The sequence below is a fragment of the Odocoileus virginianus genome, chromosome 23 (genome assembly GCF_023699985.2).
Source record: "Odocoileus virginianus isolate 20LAN1187 ecotype Illinois chromosome 23, Ovbor_1.2, whole genome shotgun sequence".
NCBI classification, from domain to species: domain Eukaryota; kingdom Metazoa; phylum Chordata; class Mammalia; order Artiodactyla; family Cervidae; genus Odocoileus; species Odocoileus virginianus.
In genome coordinates this window covers 45,830,454-45,843,300 of record NC_069696.1, presented here as the reverse complement: position 1 = coordinate 45,843,300, position 12,847 = coordinate 45,830,454, and the positions used below count along the sequence as shown (strand labels likewise).

Genomic DNA, 12,847 nt, shown 5'->3' with positions numbered 1-12,847 from the left:
AAATGCTTTGCTTTATGCGTTCCATTATTTTATTATCTTTGACCTGTTATATTAATACTTATTTTTTCCTATATACCAGTGATTTAAATAAGAGTTTGAGACTAGACTGATTTTTTTTTTTCTTTCTTTCAAAGACGTTTCTCCTTAGTATACAGTGTAGTCCACAGATGCACTGTGTTATTCTGGCTTCCCTGGAAATGATTATCTAATTTTGTTATGTCGGCTGGCCTTGTTTTGCTCATTTAATCTTCTTTTCATTTCTTTTGAAAATGCTGAATAATATACCAAATTATATTTGGTACTTGTTAACCACAACTGTTCTGATACACAAGAGTGACAGAATCAATCACTTGACATATCTCTAACAGATTCCTTTAGGGCAAGTAAGGATGAAACTGTATTGTTTAAATTAAGGAATTTTAGTTGTAATATTGTTTAAATTAAGGAATTTTAGCTATTGTTTTTAAAATTGCTTAATGGGCTAGTAACTTGGGGTTTTTTTGTGGGAATATGAATCTCTTGAATGCTGGTAAATAACAGTATATAAGTGTGGAGATTAGAAAGACACGAGTTCAAAGCCTGTTCTGCCAGTCTCTTGCCATGTGACTCTGGGAGAATGACTGCTCCAAGCCTCACTTTCTTTTGTGAAATGATCATGATAACATCCATCTCACAGTTCTCATGAGGATTCTACTAGCATTAGGACTGTGATTAGAAGAAACAGCAGTGTATATATGCTGTTCTGATAAAAAGTAGCATCTTCCTTTCTAGTCTCTGAACATTTTGGATGTTGTGGGCCCTTTGAGAACATGGTGGACTATCCCTAGTGAAATAAGCCTGTGTCTGTGTACATACCATTCTGCTTGGTTTACCAGGGTGATTTAAAGATTGTGGGCTTTCCTGGTGGCTCAGAGTCTGAGCAATGCAAGAGACCCAGGTTCAATCCCTGGGTCAGGAAGATCCCCTGGAGAAGAGAATGGCTTCCCACTCCAGTATTCTTGCCTGGAGAATTCCATGGACAGGGAAGCCTAGTAGGCTACAGTCCATGGGGTCGCAGAGAGTTGGGCATGACTAAGCAACTAACTTTTTAATTTTTTCCCCAGAGATTGTAGTGTGCTTTCTCTGACTTTTTTGTTTGCTGATTTGCTCTCTGAATTTTATTCTATTTGAAAATTATTTGAAGGAAAGCCCCTCTAACAAACAGTAAGCAATGAGAAAGAAGGGAATAAATAAAAAAATCTCATGTCGTCCTAAAGATGTTGATGTGAGGGAGATGGGACATAAAAGACCTTACAAGCCAGATTTTGTATTTTAACTTTGGGTTAACCAGATAGAAGGAGAGGATAATTATCCACCTTGATGTTGATATGTGTCTTTATTGTAGAGTAAAACCTTGCATCGCTTTCATAGGTTGAACAAATTGAAGCAGGGACACCAGGCCGACTGAGAGTGGTAGCTAAGTCCACTAATAGTGACCAAACCATCGAAGGAGAGTATAATACGGTAAGAAGTGGTCCTCAGTCATACTTCATTAGAAAGCAAACCATATGCTTATGCTGTATTTGCTGGGTTGCTGTTTCTAAACTGTCGGTTCTGTTCCTATTCTAAGACACCTTTATTACTTACGATATTATAAATTGTTTTGGTACAGGGATGGATTTAAATTTTTTCTACTATAACTTAAATATTATTTATCAAATGGTTATTGAAAAGTATTAGCATGTTAAAATGAGCTAGAATTTCTCTGTCTCATGTTCTTGTATTTCCCCAGCCCACCACTTAAAAAAAAACAACTTCAGTGGTAGGCTATGCTTTGTCTCTATACTTGGCTAAATTTACTAAGGAATTGTTAATTCCCTTTTTCTTAAGAAATGTGTATGGATTTTTACTATATCATGTTTAGAAGATTTAATTTAAATGATTTTGATTTGTTTAAACTCTTGGCATTATTTTCTTAATAGAATATTTCTTTCCAGGTCTGGAAAATGAATCAGATTGGCTTAATGGAAAAAAATCTAATGAAATAACTCATGCAGAACAGTCACTATATATTAATGATTTTTCAGGTATTGCTGGCAATAGGAAGAGATGCTTGCACGAGAAAAATTGGCTTAGAAAACGTGGGGGTAAAGATAAATGAAAAGTAAGAAAAAAGCTTTCTTATGTTTTATTAAATACTATTTCAGTGATTTATAAGGCTCCTTAGTAGTGGAGTTTTAGGTGTTTTGTTTGCTTGGGTTCCCTTTTGTTTGGCCATGCAGCACTTGGGATCTTAATTCCCTGACCAGGGACGGAACCCTGGCTCCCTGAAGTGGAAGACCACCAGAGGAGTCCTTGGAGTTTTAGATTGTTAAAGTTAGTTTTTACCACTTTATAAGCTTAGAGGACTCTTCATTCAGTGCTAATCACAGTCTTTCCTGTTTGTCTTTTTTTTTTTTCCCTTTTTCGAAATCTAAATGAGATTTCATTTTATTTCTTTAGTATGTATATGTACAGCAAAAGATCCAACTCCTCACTGAATTGCAGTTATGTGCTTTAAAAGCTTCATTGAATATACAGATTTAAACCAGGTTTAAAGCTACCAAGTCTTAGAATCACTAGAGTGGTCACTACGTTTCTAGTGACAGCTGCAAATATAAAAACTTCGCTGTTTTATATATATTAGCTAAAATCCTTTGCACTGTACCACTGCTCTAGATAATTGAGACTGTTTTCTGCTTCTGGAAAGGGGCATGGGATATTTTCCCAGTATCACCTTTCCTACATCCGTTTGAAAACAAGTGCTGTGAAAGGCTAGGTGCCTTGGAAGTTGAAAATAGAGAGTCCCCACTACCGCCCCCCACCTCCCCTCCCTCTTTCAGGAGGAACATTTGTTCAGAAGAGATTTCTTAATCTTAATATGAGGGTTTTTGTTTTATTCTTTTCCCCCTTGGTTTGGAGAGACAAGGGAGTTAAGGAGGTCTGGTAAGATTTAGCGGACCAAGTGTTCCATCATCTTGAAAACCTACTTGCCTTTGTGCACTTGGGGCCAAGGTTTAGATTTTATATAATATTAATAGCTCACATTTATTCTCTGCTTACCAGGGTCCATGGACTGCTGTGCTAAGTGTTTTGTACACATTTCTCATTCAGTCCTTACAACCCCTTAAGGTAGATGATGGTATTTTTTACTTCTATTATTCCCATTACCATCATCCCCATTGATAGGTGGAAAAATGAGGCTTAGAGATGTTAAATAGCCCTCCCAAGATCACAGAGGTAATAAGTAACAGACCTAGTTACTACAGTTCAGAATCCTCCTTTGTTCTTAGCCACTGTGTTCTACTTTTCCCATTCCACGGTTTCTTAACAATTTTCTTATTCCTTTGATTTTCAAAATAGTTAGAACGTTTAAGCTTTTGGCTCCTCTGAGCTTTGTTGTTGTTGTTTTGGTAATACATTAGAACATTACCCTCAGCTAAACTCCCAATTTTGGGTTTCTTTGGGAGAAAGGGGATTTTGTTGGACTTAATTAACAGTGGTAATGGATGGTGCTTTTAACTGAATGAATTTGCAGGACTGGAAAAATACCTGTCACAGAGGAAGAGCAGACCAACGTGCCATACATCTATGCCATCGGTGACATATTGGAGGGGAAGCTGGAGCTCACCCCCGTGGCCATCCAGGCAGGACGGCTGCTGGCCCAGAGGCTGTACGGTGGTTCCACTGTCAAGGTGAGTGGGGGCTGTCAGCACTGAGACGCTGCTCTTGGTGGTCCTCCTGCTGCTCTGGGTAAGCTGGCTGTGAAGTTTTCCAGGTCGTGAATAATTTAGTTATTTTGATGATGGCATCCCACATGTCTAACTATTCCAGGCAAGACATTGTTATGACCTCTTTTGTGATTTATTATGGACATTGTCACTCTCAGAATCAAATGAGAAGTAAAATGAGTTTGAGTAAATCAAGTTTCAGCCCTGTTATATTCTGTAAATTCCTAATAGTTGCATCTTACATCCATTCATTATTACCAATTTGTGTATAAAGTTCTAAATCTGTTAATGGCACCTGACTAGGCTATAAAAGGATTTGAGGATGTAGGTAAATAATGTCAGTCTTCAGAGCTGTTTGAAGTGATATTCAGGCTTTATTCCCCCATCCTTTCTAAAAATAGATCTCCTGCTCTTGGAATGTTGAGAGTGTGTTATATTAATGTTCCAAAATGATTTTAAAAGTCAGTGTAGGAAATTAAAACTCTGATTTGTATCTTATGAGACTAGATGACAAGAAAAGAATAAATATGCTCAATTAATTTTTTAAGACATTTTTTAAAGAACAGTTTTAGCTTCACAACAAAATTTAGAGGAAGTTTGGTGGCTCGGCGGTAAAGAATCCTCCTGCAATACAGGAGACGTGGGCTCAGTCCCTGGGTCGAGAAGGTCTCCTGGAGAAGGAAATGGCAACCCACTCCAGTATTCTTGCCTGGAGAAACCCATGGACCGAGGAGCCTGGTGGGCTGCAGTATATGGGGTGGGAAGAGTTGGACACAACTGAGTAACTCAACCACCACCACCATAGAGATTTTCCACATATCCCCTGCCCCTAATTATTATCAATGTTCCCTTCCTAATTATTTTTTTAAAAGGATTCTGGAAATTATTTTTTTAAAAAGGATGGTAAGGAATTTAGTCACTCCCCATTTTCCTTGTGCATAAATCATCATGGGTTGATTTAGTTAGGTTATAGCAATTGTGCCTCAGAGAATACTGCTAATAAAATTTGTGACAAGCATTTTAAATATATGTGGGGTTTGGATTGTAGTATAATAAATCTTAATATTTTGAGATTAACAGGATTGAGGTTGAAAAGAGTTTTTAAAAAAACACAAGGTTGTTTGATCATGCAGGGAATAGTAGTTGGTTCATATTACTATTTGGAATAAACTTAACTGCCTCTTTAAATGAATTATGTCTTTTATAATTTTTGGAGTTTTTGAGTTTATGGTAAATCAGGAAAAGTAATTCAGAAATATAATGAGGTGCGTTTAATTTTTTTTGACCTTTTTATCTTTGTGATTTCCTAAAGTGAAAAGAAAAAAATTTTTATACCAATAATAGAGGGCAAATAGGCAAAAAATTGCTAGTAAATAAGTGTGAAATTACTGTAGCACCACTTTTCTTAAAAATCCAGTGAATCCACCTAATTTGGACATACCCTTCTTTGTGTGAGCAGAGTACTATATTGTAGCATCTCCCAGGTAGAGCAAATTCTGTCTTAAAGTGTCTTCAGCTTTTATCAGCATCAGAATTAATGTAAATTGAAATTAAAGGACTCTTTTTTGTTGTTCCTTTTTCCCACCCTGTTTTTTAGTCTTAACTAATAGGACAGGTACTTTACTGAACAGGAAAATAAACAAGTGCTGCTAAGTCCCTGAGTTTGAAATCTCATCAGTCTTTGTCAAGTATAGTAAACAAAACTGGATTACTAATAGATGTAGGTTAATTGTATTTGGGGGAATTACACATTGTTTTGTTTAAGAACTGTGTAATCCTTTTAATTTTGCTCTGTATGCATTAGTAGATCATTCCCATATATCTGAGAACATTAGCGGATCCACATTCACTTGCCTTCCTTCTGAAGGAGCAGCTAGCTATCTGTTGAAAACTTCAACTTAACATAAACACCTGCCTAAATTAAATCTGTTGTGGGATTTTAGGAGAACCCAAATTGAATAATGGGTGTTTGTGTCTTCCTCCAAAATTGGTAACATATATTCGTTGCCTTAGAAGAGAGTTTGGAGAGAAGAGGGCAGAGAGCAGCTGTGTCTGTCCGTGCCTGGCCTGTGCTCAGCGCTGTGTGCACGAACCTCACTCCACTACAGAGCAGCTGTAGAGATGGATGACATGTTACAGGGGGTTAGGTGACTGTCCAAGGTCACAGTGCTTGGAGGCAGCCAAGGCAAAAAGCCAGCCCATATCTGATTTGTAGGCACTGCTGTGTTAACCGTGAAAATGCATCTCGTGAAGACGGCTCAAATGGTAAAGAATCTGCCTGCAATGCGGGAAACCAGGGTTTGATCCCTGGGTTGGGAAGATCCCCTGGAGAAGGGAACGGCAACCTACTATTGTATTCTTGCCTGGAGAAGTCTATGGACAGAGGGTCCTGGCAGGCTACAGTCCATGGGGTCGTAAAGAGTTGGACACAAGTAAGCAACTGACACAAAGACATAAGGAAGATTTGGGAAGTATCAATTATAAAAGGTGATGAGGGTAGAAAAGACATCTCAAGACTTTAAAGACTACCACCAATACAGAGGTGCTTGTACTAAATGAAGTGGAAAATATATTGGAAAAGTTTAAATTAATCTTTTTAACGGTAGATTAAAGTCATTTTCAAAGCTGCTAAACATATTTGCCCTTAAATATTCTGTTATTTTTGGGAACATTGAGGAAGGAGAAAAATATTTTTATCATTTCAAAAACAGAGAACAGATCTTAAAGCTGAGTCAACCTGCAGGTGATGGACATTCTAGTAAGGTCTTTAAAAAGCCAGATGATAAGACACATGTACCAGCTTTAAAAGATTGTAATGGGCACTCACTTGAAAAGACCCTGATGCTGGGAAAGATTGAAGGCAGGAGAAGGGGACAACAGAGGATGAGATGGTTGGGTGGCATCACTGACTCGATGGACATGAGTTTGAGTAAACTCGGTGAGTTGGTTATGGACAGGGAGGCCTGGCGTGCTGCGGTAAATGGGGTCGCAGAGAGTCGGACAGGACTGAGCAACTGAACTGAACTGAATGGGCACTCCAGCTGTTTTCTCCGGGCACCAGTAGATTTCTTGGGTCTTTTTTTTTAGAATTGCTCTCAAAACACTTGAAATAATTTTATTATTACTTAAAATAGTGCTTTGTAAGATAGCTCAATTTTACAGTAAATATAAAAATATTTTATGTCAGAACTACAGAGAAACCACAGTACACATCTCTGCAACTTGAGGATGGACTGTGTTCCAAATAGAAGTATTGAGAAAAAGGGCTACGTTTCTCAGGCTAGGCCACAATACTCAGTTAAGCTGATTGGAAACAGTTTTGGGACCAAGGAGAAAAAATATCTTTAATTTGGATCCAGGTTTCCATCTGATACATTATTTTCTGCCATCATTTAATGCACATCTGGTTAAGGTGAATTCATTGTGGGGTTTTTGGTTGTTGTTTTAGTTTATTATACCTTCACTTTATACTTTTTGGAAGATATTTTTGCTGAATAGAGAATTCTAGATTTACAGTGTTTATTCAAGTATTTTAATAATTGGCCCATTGTCTTCTGGTTGCATAGGAGAATATGTTATCATTTTTATCTTTGATCCTCTTAAGGTTTTCCCTTCCACTGCTTTTTAGCAATTTGATTATTGCATACTTTGCCATGCTTTTCTTTATAATTATTCTGCTTATGGTGTGTCAAGATTTGGGGATTTATCTGTTCATAGTTTCCATCAAATCTGGGAATTTTTTAGCTGTTGACTAAGTTTTTGCTTTCCTCCTCTTTGGTCCCCCTCCGAGCCTCGAGTTAGTGCCTGGCGGCTCACTTGATACTATCCCGTGGGTCTCATGCTCTCTTCATGTTTTTCCCCCTGTTCCTGCGCTTTATTTTCTCAGAGAGCCTATTGCGGTGTCTTCAAGTCCACTGGTTTTTTCTTTTGTAGTCTTGGGATGTAAATCCCATTCTGTGTAATTTGCACTTCTAGTAGTTTCATCTCTGCAAGTTACATTTTCCTTTTCTGTCCTCAGCAGACTGCATTTTTATCTACCTTCTTGAGCCTACAGAACACGTTTTTAATGGCTCTTTTAATGTCCTCTGCTAATCCCATCATCTCTTTCACAGTGTCTGTTTCTGTTGATTAGTTTTATTCTTGATATTTGTTTGGATGGATGAAGACTTTGTGCCCTTCACACTATTGGGTGCTGGGTTTTGTTGAATTCCTTTATATAGTGTTGGAGTTTGTTTTGGTGGCCGTTAAGTTACACAGGAGTCATTTTATCCTTGTGTAACTTGCTTTTCAGCTTTTTTTGGGTGTGTCAACAGTAACGTTTCATGTAGGCCTAGTTTAGTCCTACTGCTCAATGGAGGCCCTTCCAAGGGATCTGTCCCGTCCCTCCTGCTGTGAACTCGTTCCCTACTCTGGCTTGTAAGAGCTCTGGTCGTTTGGGGGCTCACTGCTTCCGGCGGCTCCTTCCTCACCCGGGGTGCTTTCCTCTGGCATCGATTTACAGATCAGTGCTCAGCCCAAATCTCAGGAGGCCCTCTCTGCATCTCGCTTTCTCTTTATGCAGCCCCACCCACTTTGCTGTTCTGCCCTGCAGCTTCCGGCCACGTTGTCATCCCTGAGCCGGGGTCTCTGTCGCTGTAACTCAGAAAGACCACTATGCACTCTCTTCCCTCTCCTTAGCAAGCCCTGGAAACTGCTCTGGGCAGGAAACGCGCCTCATCTGTTGCCCTTCTCGTTTCCCTTCTCAACAGCAGCCATGGTGCTGCTACCTATGGTCCAGTGTCTAAGATGTGTTTCATATTTGTCTGTTTTTTTTTTTTTTTTAAGTTGTTTAAAGCAGGAAGTAAACCTGGTCCATTGTGGATGTAAGCAGAAGTCTGTCTTTACTTTTGAATCAGAATTCCAAGGATTTGTATTACCAAAAAAAGACTATATATTACTAATTCTAGAGGGAGGCACCTTTTAAAGAGTCCACACTACTGTGTTAGAGTGAGAACTCTATTGTTCATATTTTAAGTTCAGAATGACTTAACCTCTTTGTCCAAATATGACTGGGTAGGTTTTTACCAACTGGTGTTTGCAAATGTATTTGGCATCTGCATAATTATGTTTTTCAAAATTCACATCAGCATATTAAAGCCTCTGAGAAATCTGATGGTTGAGAAGCCTATTTGCTTAATACAGCATTTTACAAACGTGCTTGACTTCAGAACCCTTTTGTCACCTATGACTATTAAAGTATGCTTTGGAAATACTGTCATAGTCGTCAACTTTTTTTTTAATAATTGTGTTTATGTATTTGTTTTTGACCGTGCTGGGTCTTTGTCGCTCCACAGGCTTTTCTCTCCGTGCAGCCGGTGGGGGCTGCTGTCTAGCTGGCGGTGTGCAGGCTGCTCACTGTGATGGCTGCTTGAGCAGCGCGGGCTCCAGGGCACAAGGGCTTCGGCAGTCACGGCCCCCAGGCTCTAGAGCACAGGCCCAAAAGGTGCGATGCATAGGCTTAGTTGCTCTGTGGCACGTGGAATCTTCCCAGATCAGGGATCGAACCTGTGTCTCTTGCATTGGTAGGCAGATTCTTGACCACTGAGCCGCCAGGGGAAAGCCCGTCATGAACGTCTTTTGTTCCTTGGTCTTCGTCACCATGTTAGTGGCTGTGTAAGATTGCATTGAGAATGTGTACTATAGAACCACTTTCTTACCTGGATCTTAAAGCCACTCTGATATTTCCACTATTGATGAGGACTGAGACATTGCTCAGTTAATTTATGTAGCTTTTTCTGTATATTAAATTATTATCATAGATTTCTAAAAGTGAGGTTATTGGGCCAAAAACTGTAAAATGTTTTTATGGCTCTTGATTTGTATTACCTAATTGATTTTCCAGTAAAATCTGTTAACTTCTGCATTAGTAATAGACTTTCAACATCGGGTGCATGAGGATTGTTTTTGCTTTATTTAAGGGAGAGAAAGCATGTGCTTGTCAACAAGAATTGGTAGTTGGATAAGTCGCATGAGTCTCTTATTCATGCCTAGTCTTGACAGAATGTAAACCTCTGCTGAGATATTATCACATCAGTTAATGGTTCTCAATACAGTAGGCTTTTATTAGTCTACTTTTCTCTCCTCAATTTGAAGTTTTTTGAAGTATATGTTCTTTTGAGTTATAATCTCTCCAATCATAACTCCCCTCCTTCGTTTTGAAACAGTGTGACTATGAAAACGTTCCAACGACTGTTTTCACTCCTTTGGAATATGGGTCTTGCGGTCTTTCTGAAGAGAAAGCTGTGGAGAAATTTGGGGAAGAAAATATTGAGGTAAGTTTTACTCTTCACTACTACTCTTTTCCCCAAAATTTAAAATAATTTCTGTCATAAAGAGAACCTGAAAAATAGTACAAAGGTCCTCTGTATAGCCATTTTTCAGATTCATGTATTAGTAACATCTTGCTCGTTTGTTTTATCCTCTTCATATTCTCTTTATCTCCGTGCATCTGTGCATTTCTTTTTCCTGAACCATTTGAGAGTACGTTGAATGCCCCTTTACCCCTAAATGCTTTAATACTATGAACAAGGACATTTTCCTGTCTAAACGCACGGTGGTTACTACTTTGTAGACAGCTTACTGTTGATATAATATTGTTATCTGACCCACCCTCCGTTCATCAGTTTCATCAGTTGACCCAGTAATTCTTGGTTCTGTTTTTCAAAACCACTTTTACTGGTTTCTTTTTATTATTAATATGGTTAAAAATACAGGGAAAAAAACTAAAAAGTACCTACATTTCTACTGTTCTATTAGCTTTTTTTTTTCCCCTACCATTGCCCTTTAATTTATAGCAAATGTTGCCAGTCACTTTTTATCCTATGTGTAGTCAAGGAAGGGATTCCCTTGTAGCTCAGTTGGTAAAGAGGCTGCCTGCGGTACAGGAGACCCAGGTTCATTTCCTGGGTCGGGAAGACCCCTGAAGAAGGAGATGGCAACCCACTCCAGTATTCTTGCCTGGGGAAATCCCGTGGACAAGGGGCCTGGTGGACTACAGTTTATGGGGTCACTAGAGTCGGACACAACTTAGCTACTAAACCACCACCAATGTCAAGGAAACTGCGCATGAAGTAAACTACTTTTATATACACAAATGCTACACAAAGGGTCTACTGTTTTAAATCATTTGGGAAAAAAAGTTTGCAGTAACATCTAAAAGACCAGATTTGTGAATCAGAGTACATTTTGTAATATGAAAGTCTATTTTAAATTTCTCAACAACTTCTTTCATTCTCTATTTTAGTAATAGCATGTAATATTGATCTATCAGTAACACATTACTAACATTTTTTTTTCTGGTTATAAGAATAACATACCCTCATAGGAAATTTTCAGAATATTAAAAAAGGAAATTTTAATTCATGTAAAGATATCTGCTATTAATATTTTTGCATATTCTAGTCTAAGTTTCTGTTTTATATATGTATAATTTTGTGTCGGTATTCATAGCTTAATTTTTTTTTTTAGCTTAATTTTTAAAGTGTGATTAAGTTACATGCAATTTTCTGTTGTACTTGGCACAGTTAGTGTTAGGTCACAAGCATTTCCCTCTAAAAGCACCATTTTAAAAAATGACTTTTGCAATATTTCCTTTCAGGGGTGCTACTATACAGTAATTTTAAAAGCCATTTTATTAGATTAATTTTTCACTATTATGAATAGAATGATGAATATCTTTGTTACTCATCGTCTCTTTCTCTGATTATTTTCTGAGGATAGATTGCTATCAAAAAATAACTTAAATTTTAAGGTTCTTAATATTCTGTGTTTTTTCAGATAATCTTTTGTATTGTTTGATTAGAATTTGCATTTTTCATTATAAAGGCAAGGCATTTGAGTTGAAGAAATCTTGAAAAATGCAAAGGAAATAGGAAACAATCACTCATAGACTTAATGTTTATAACACAGCTGTTGTTAGTAGTTTTTTAAATCATTTTTCCCCCTGTGTAATTGTTGTGATACTATGATACTATACATTCAGGTTTTTTTTTTTTACATTCAGTTTTGTAACCCACATTTATCAAAAAATTTGTATCATATCACAAGGAAAAAGAATGTTATATAATGTTTACATAATCAGTGTGTCTTTAAAATATCCTACCAACCTTGTATGTTTTGAATCGAGCCTAGCAGTTGAAGGAGAAAAGAATCCTGTTAGTCATCCAAGACTTAAGTTTATGAAATGTCAGTAAGGATGTCTGTGTCCTTTCATCTATCATCCTTCCCTCCTTCAGCACTTTTGGTGGATAATTTCAGAGAAGGAGATGTCTTTGGAAGTATTAAGTAAGAGAACTAGATAATTGCTATAATTGTCCCTGGCACCTTACTTGTTTCTTGCGCAAAGTTGTCATTCTTTTGAGGTAACAAGATAGCGTTGGTCTTTTTTTAAAAATGCAAGATGGAAAGTAATTACATGGCTTCTTTCTCTCATTTGCTTGCACTTTATTGTTACATAAGGTTTATTCATTGAAGGTTGAAGTATAATTAAGGGATGAGATTATGGTTGTCAACTATGAGTTTAAAGTTATTTACCTTCTGACCAGGTTCTTATATGTTCCATGAATTTTTCTGTTTATTGAAAGTCTGATTATTAAATATTAAAGAGCACCCACTGCCTTCACACTGCAGCTAGTGTTTGGCAGACGTACTTCTTGAGACAATGGGTCTAAATTGTGCTCTTGTCTTTCTAGGTTTACCATAGTTACTTTTGGCCATTGGAATGGACGATTCCATCAAGAGATAACAACAAATGTTACGCAAAAGTAGTCTGCAATATCAAAGACAATGTAAGTGCTATTCATATTTACTCCTTTCTACTGATTGCATTTTATTTTTACTATGCAGCTCTGTTTTGATCACATGATACACACATTGCATTCTTTTAGTATTTCACCTGTGAGTCTCCCCAGCTGTGTGGATGTTACCCTAGGGCGAGGCCCGTGATGACATGGCCTGGCTCTCCTCTGCATGAATGTGTTGTGGGCAGGCAGTCAGAACCAATGAAGCCATTGACTGTCTAAAAATAATGACAGAACAAGAAAGGAGTAACCCAAATTTGT

The 12,847-nt window shown here is 37.7% G+C and overlaps 1 protein-coding gene across 1 annotated transcript in view; it reads left to right on the top strand.

Annotated features, from left to right (window-relative positions):
* Positions 1 to 12,847, top strand: part of TXNRD1 (thioredoxin reductase 1) — a 60,108-nt gene that overhangs the window by 36,521 nt on the left and 10,740 nt on the right. The window contains exons 9-13 of the mRNA XM_070454029.1: positions 1,411 to 1,503; positions 2,067 to 2,143; positions 3,557 to 3,713; positions 9,953 to 10,060; positions 12,479 to 12,574. Of these exons, the coding sequence (XP_070310130.1) occupies positions 1,411 to 1,503; positions 2,067 to 2,143; positions 3,557 to 3,713; positions 9,953 to 10,060; positions 12,479 to 12,574 (531 nt within the window). The remainder of the gene's footprint in view (positions 1 to 1,410; positions 1,504 to 2,066; positions 2,144 to 3,556; positions 3,714 to 9,952; positions 10,061 to 12,478; positions 12,575 to 12,847) is intronic.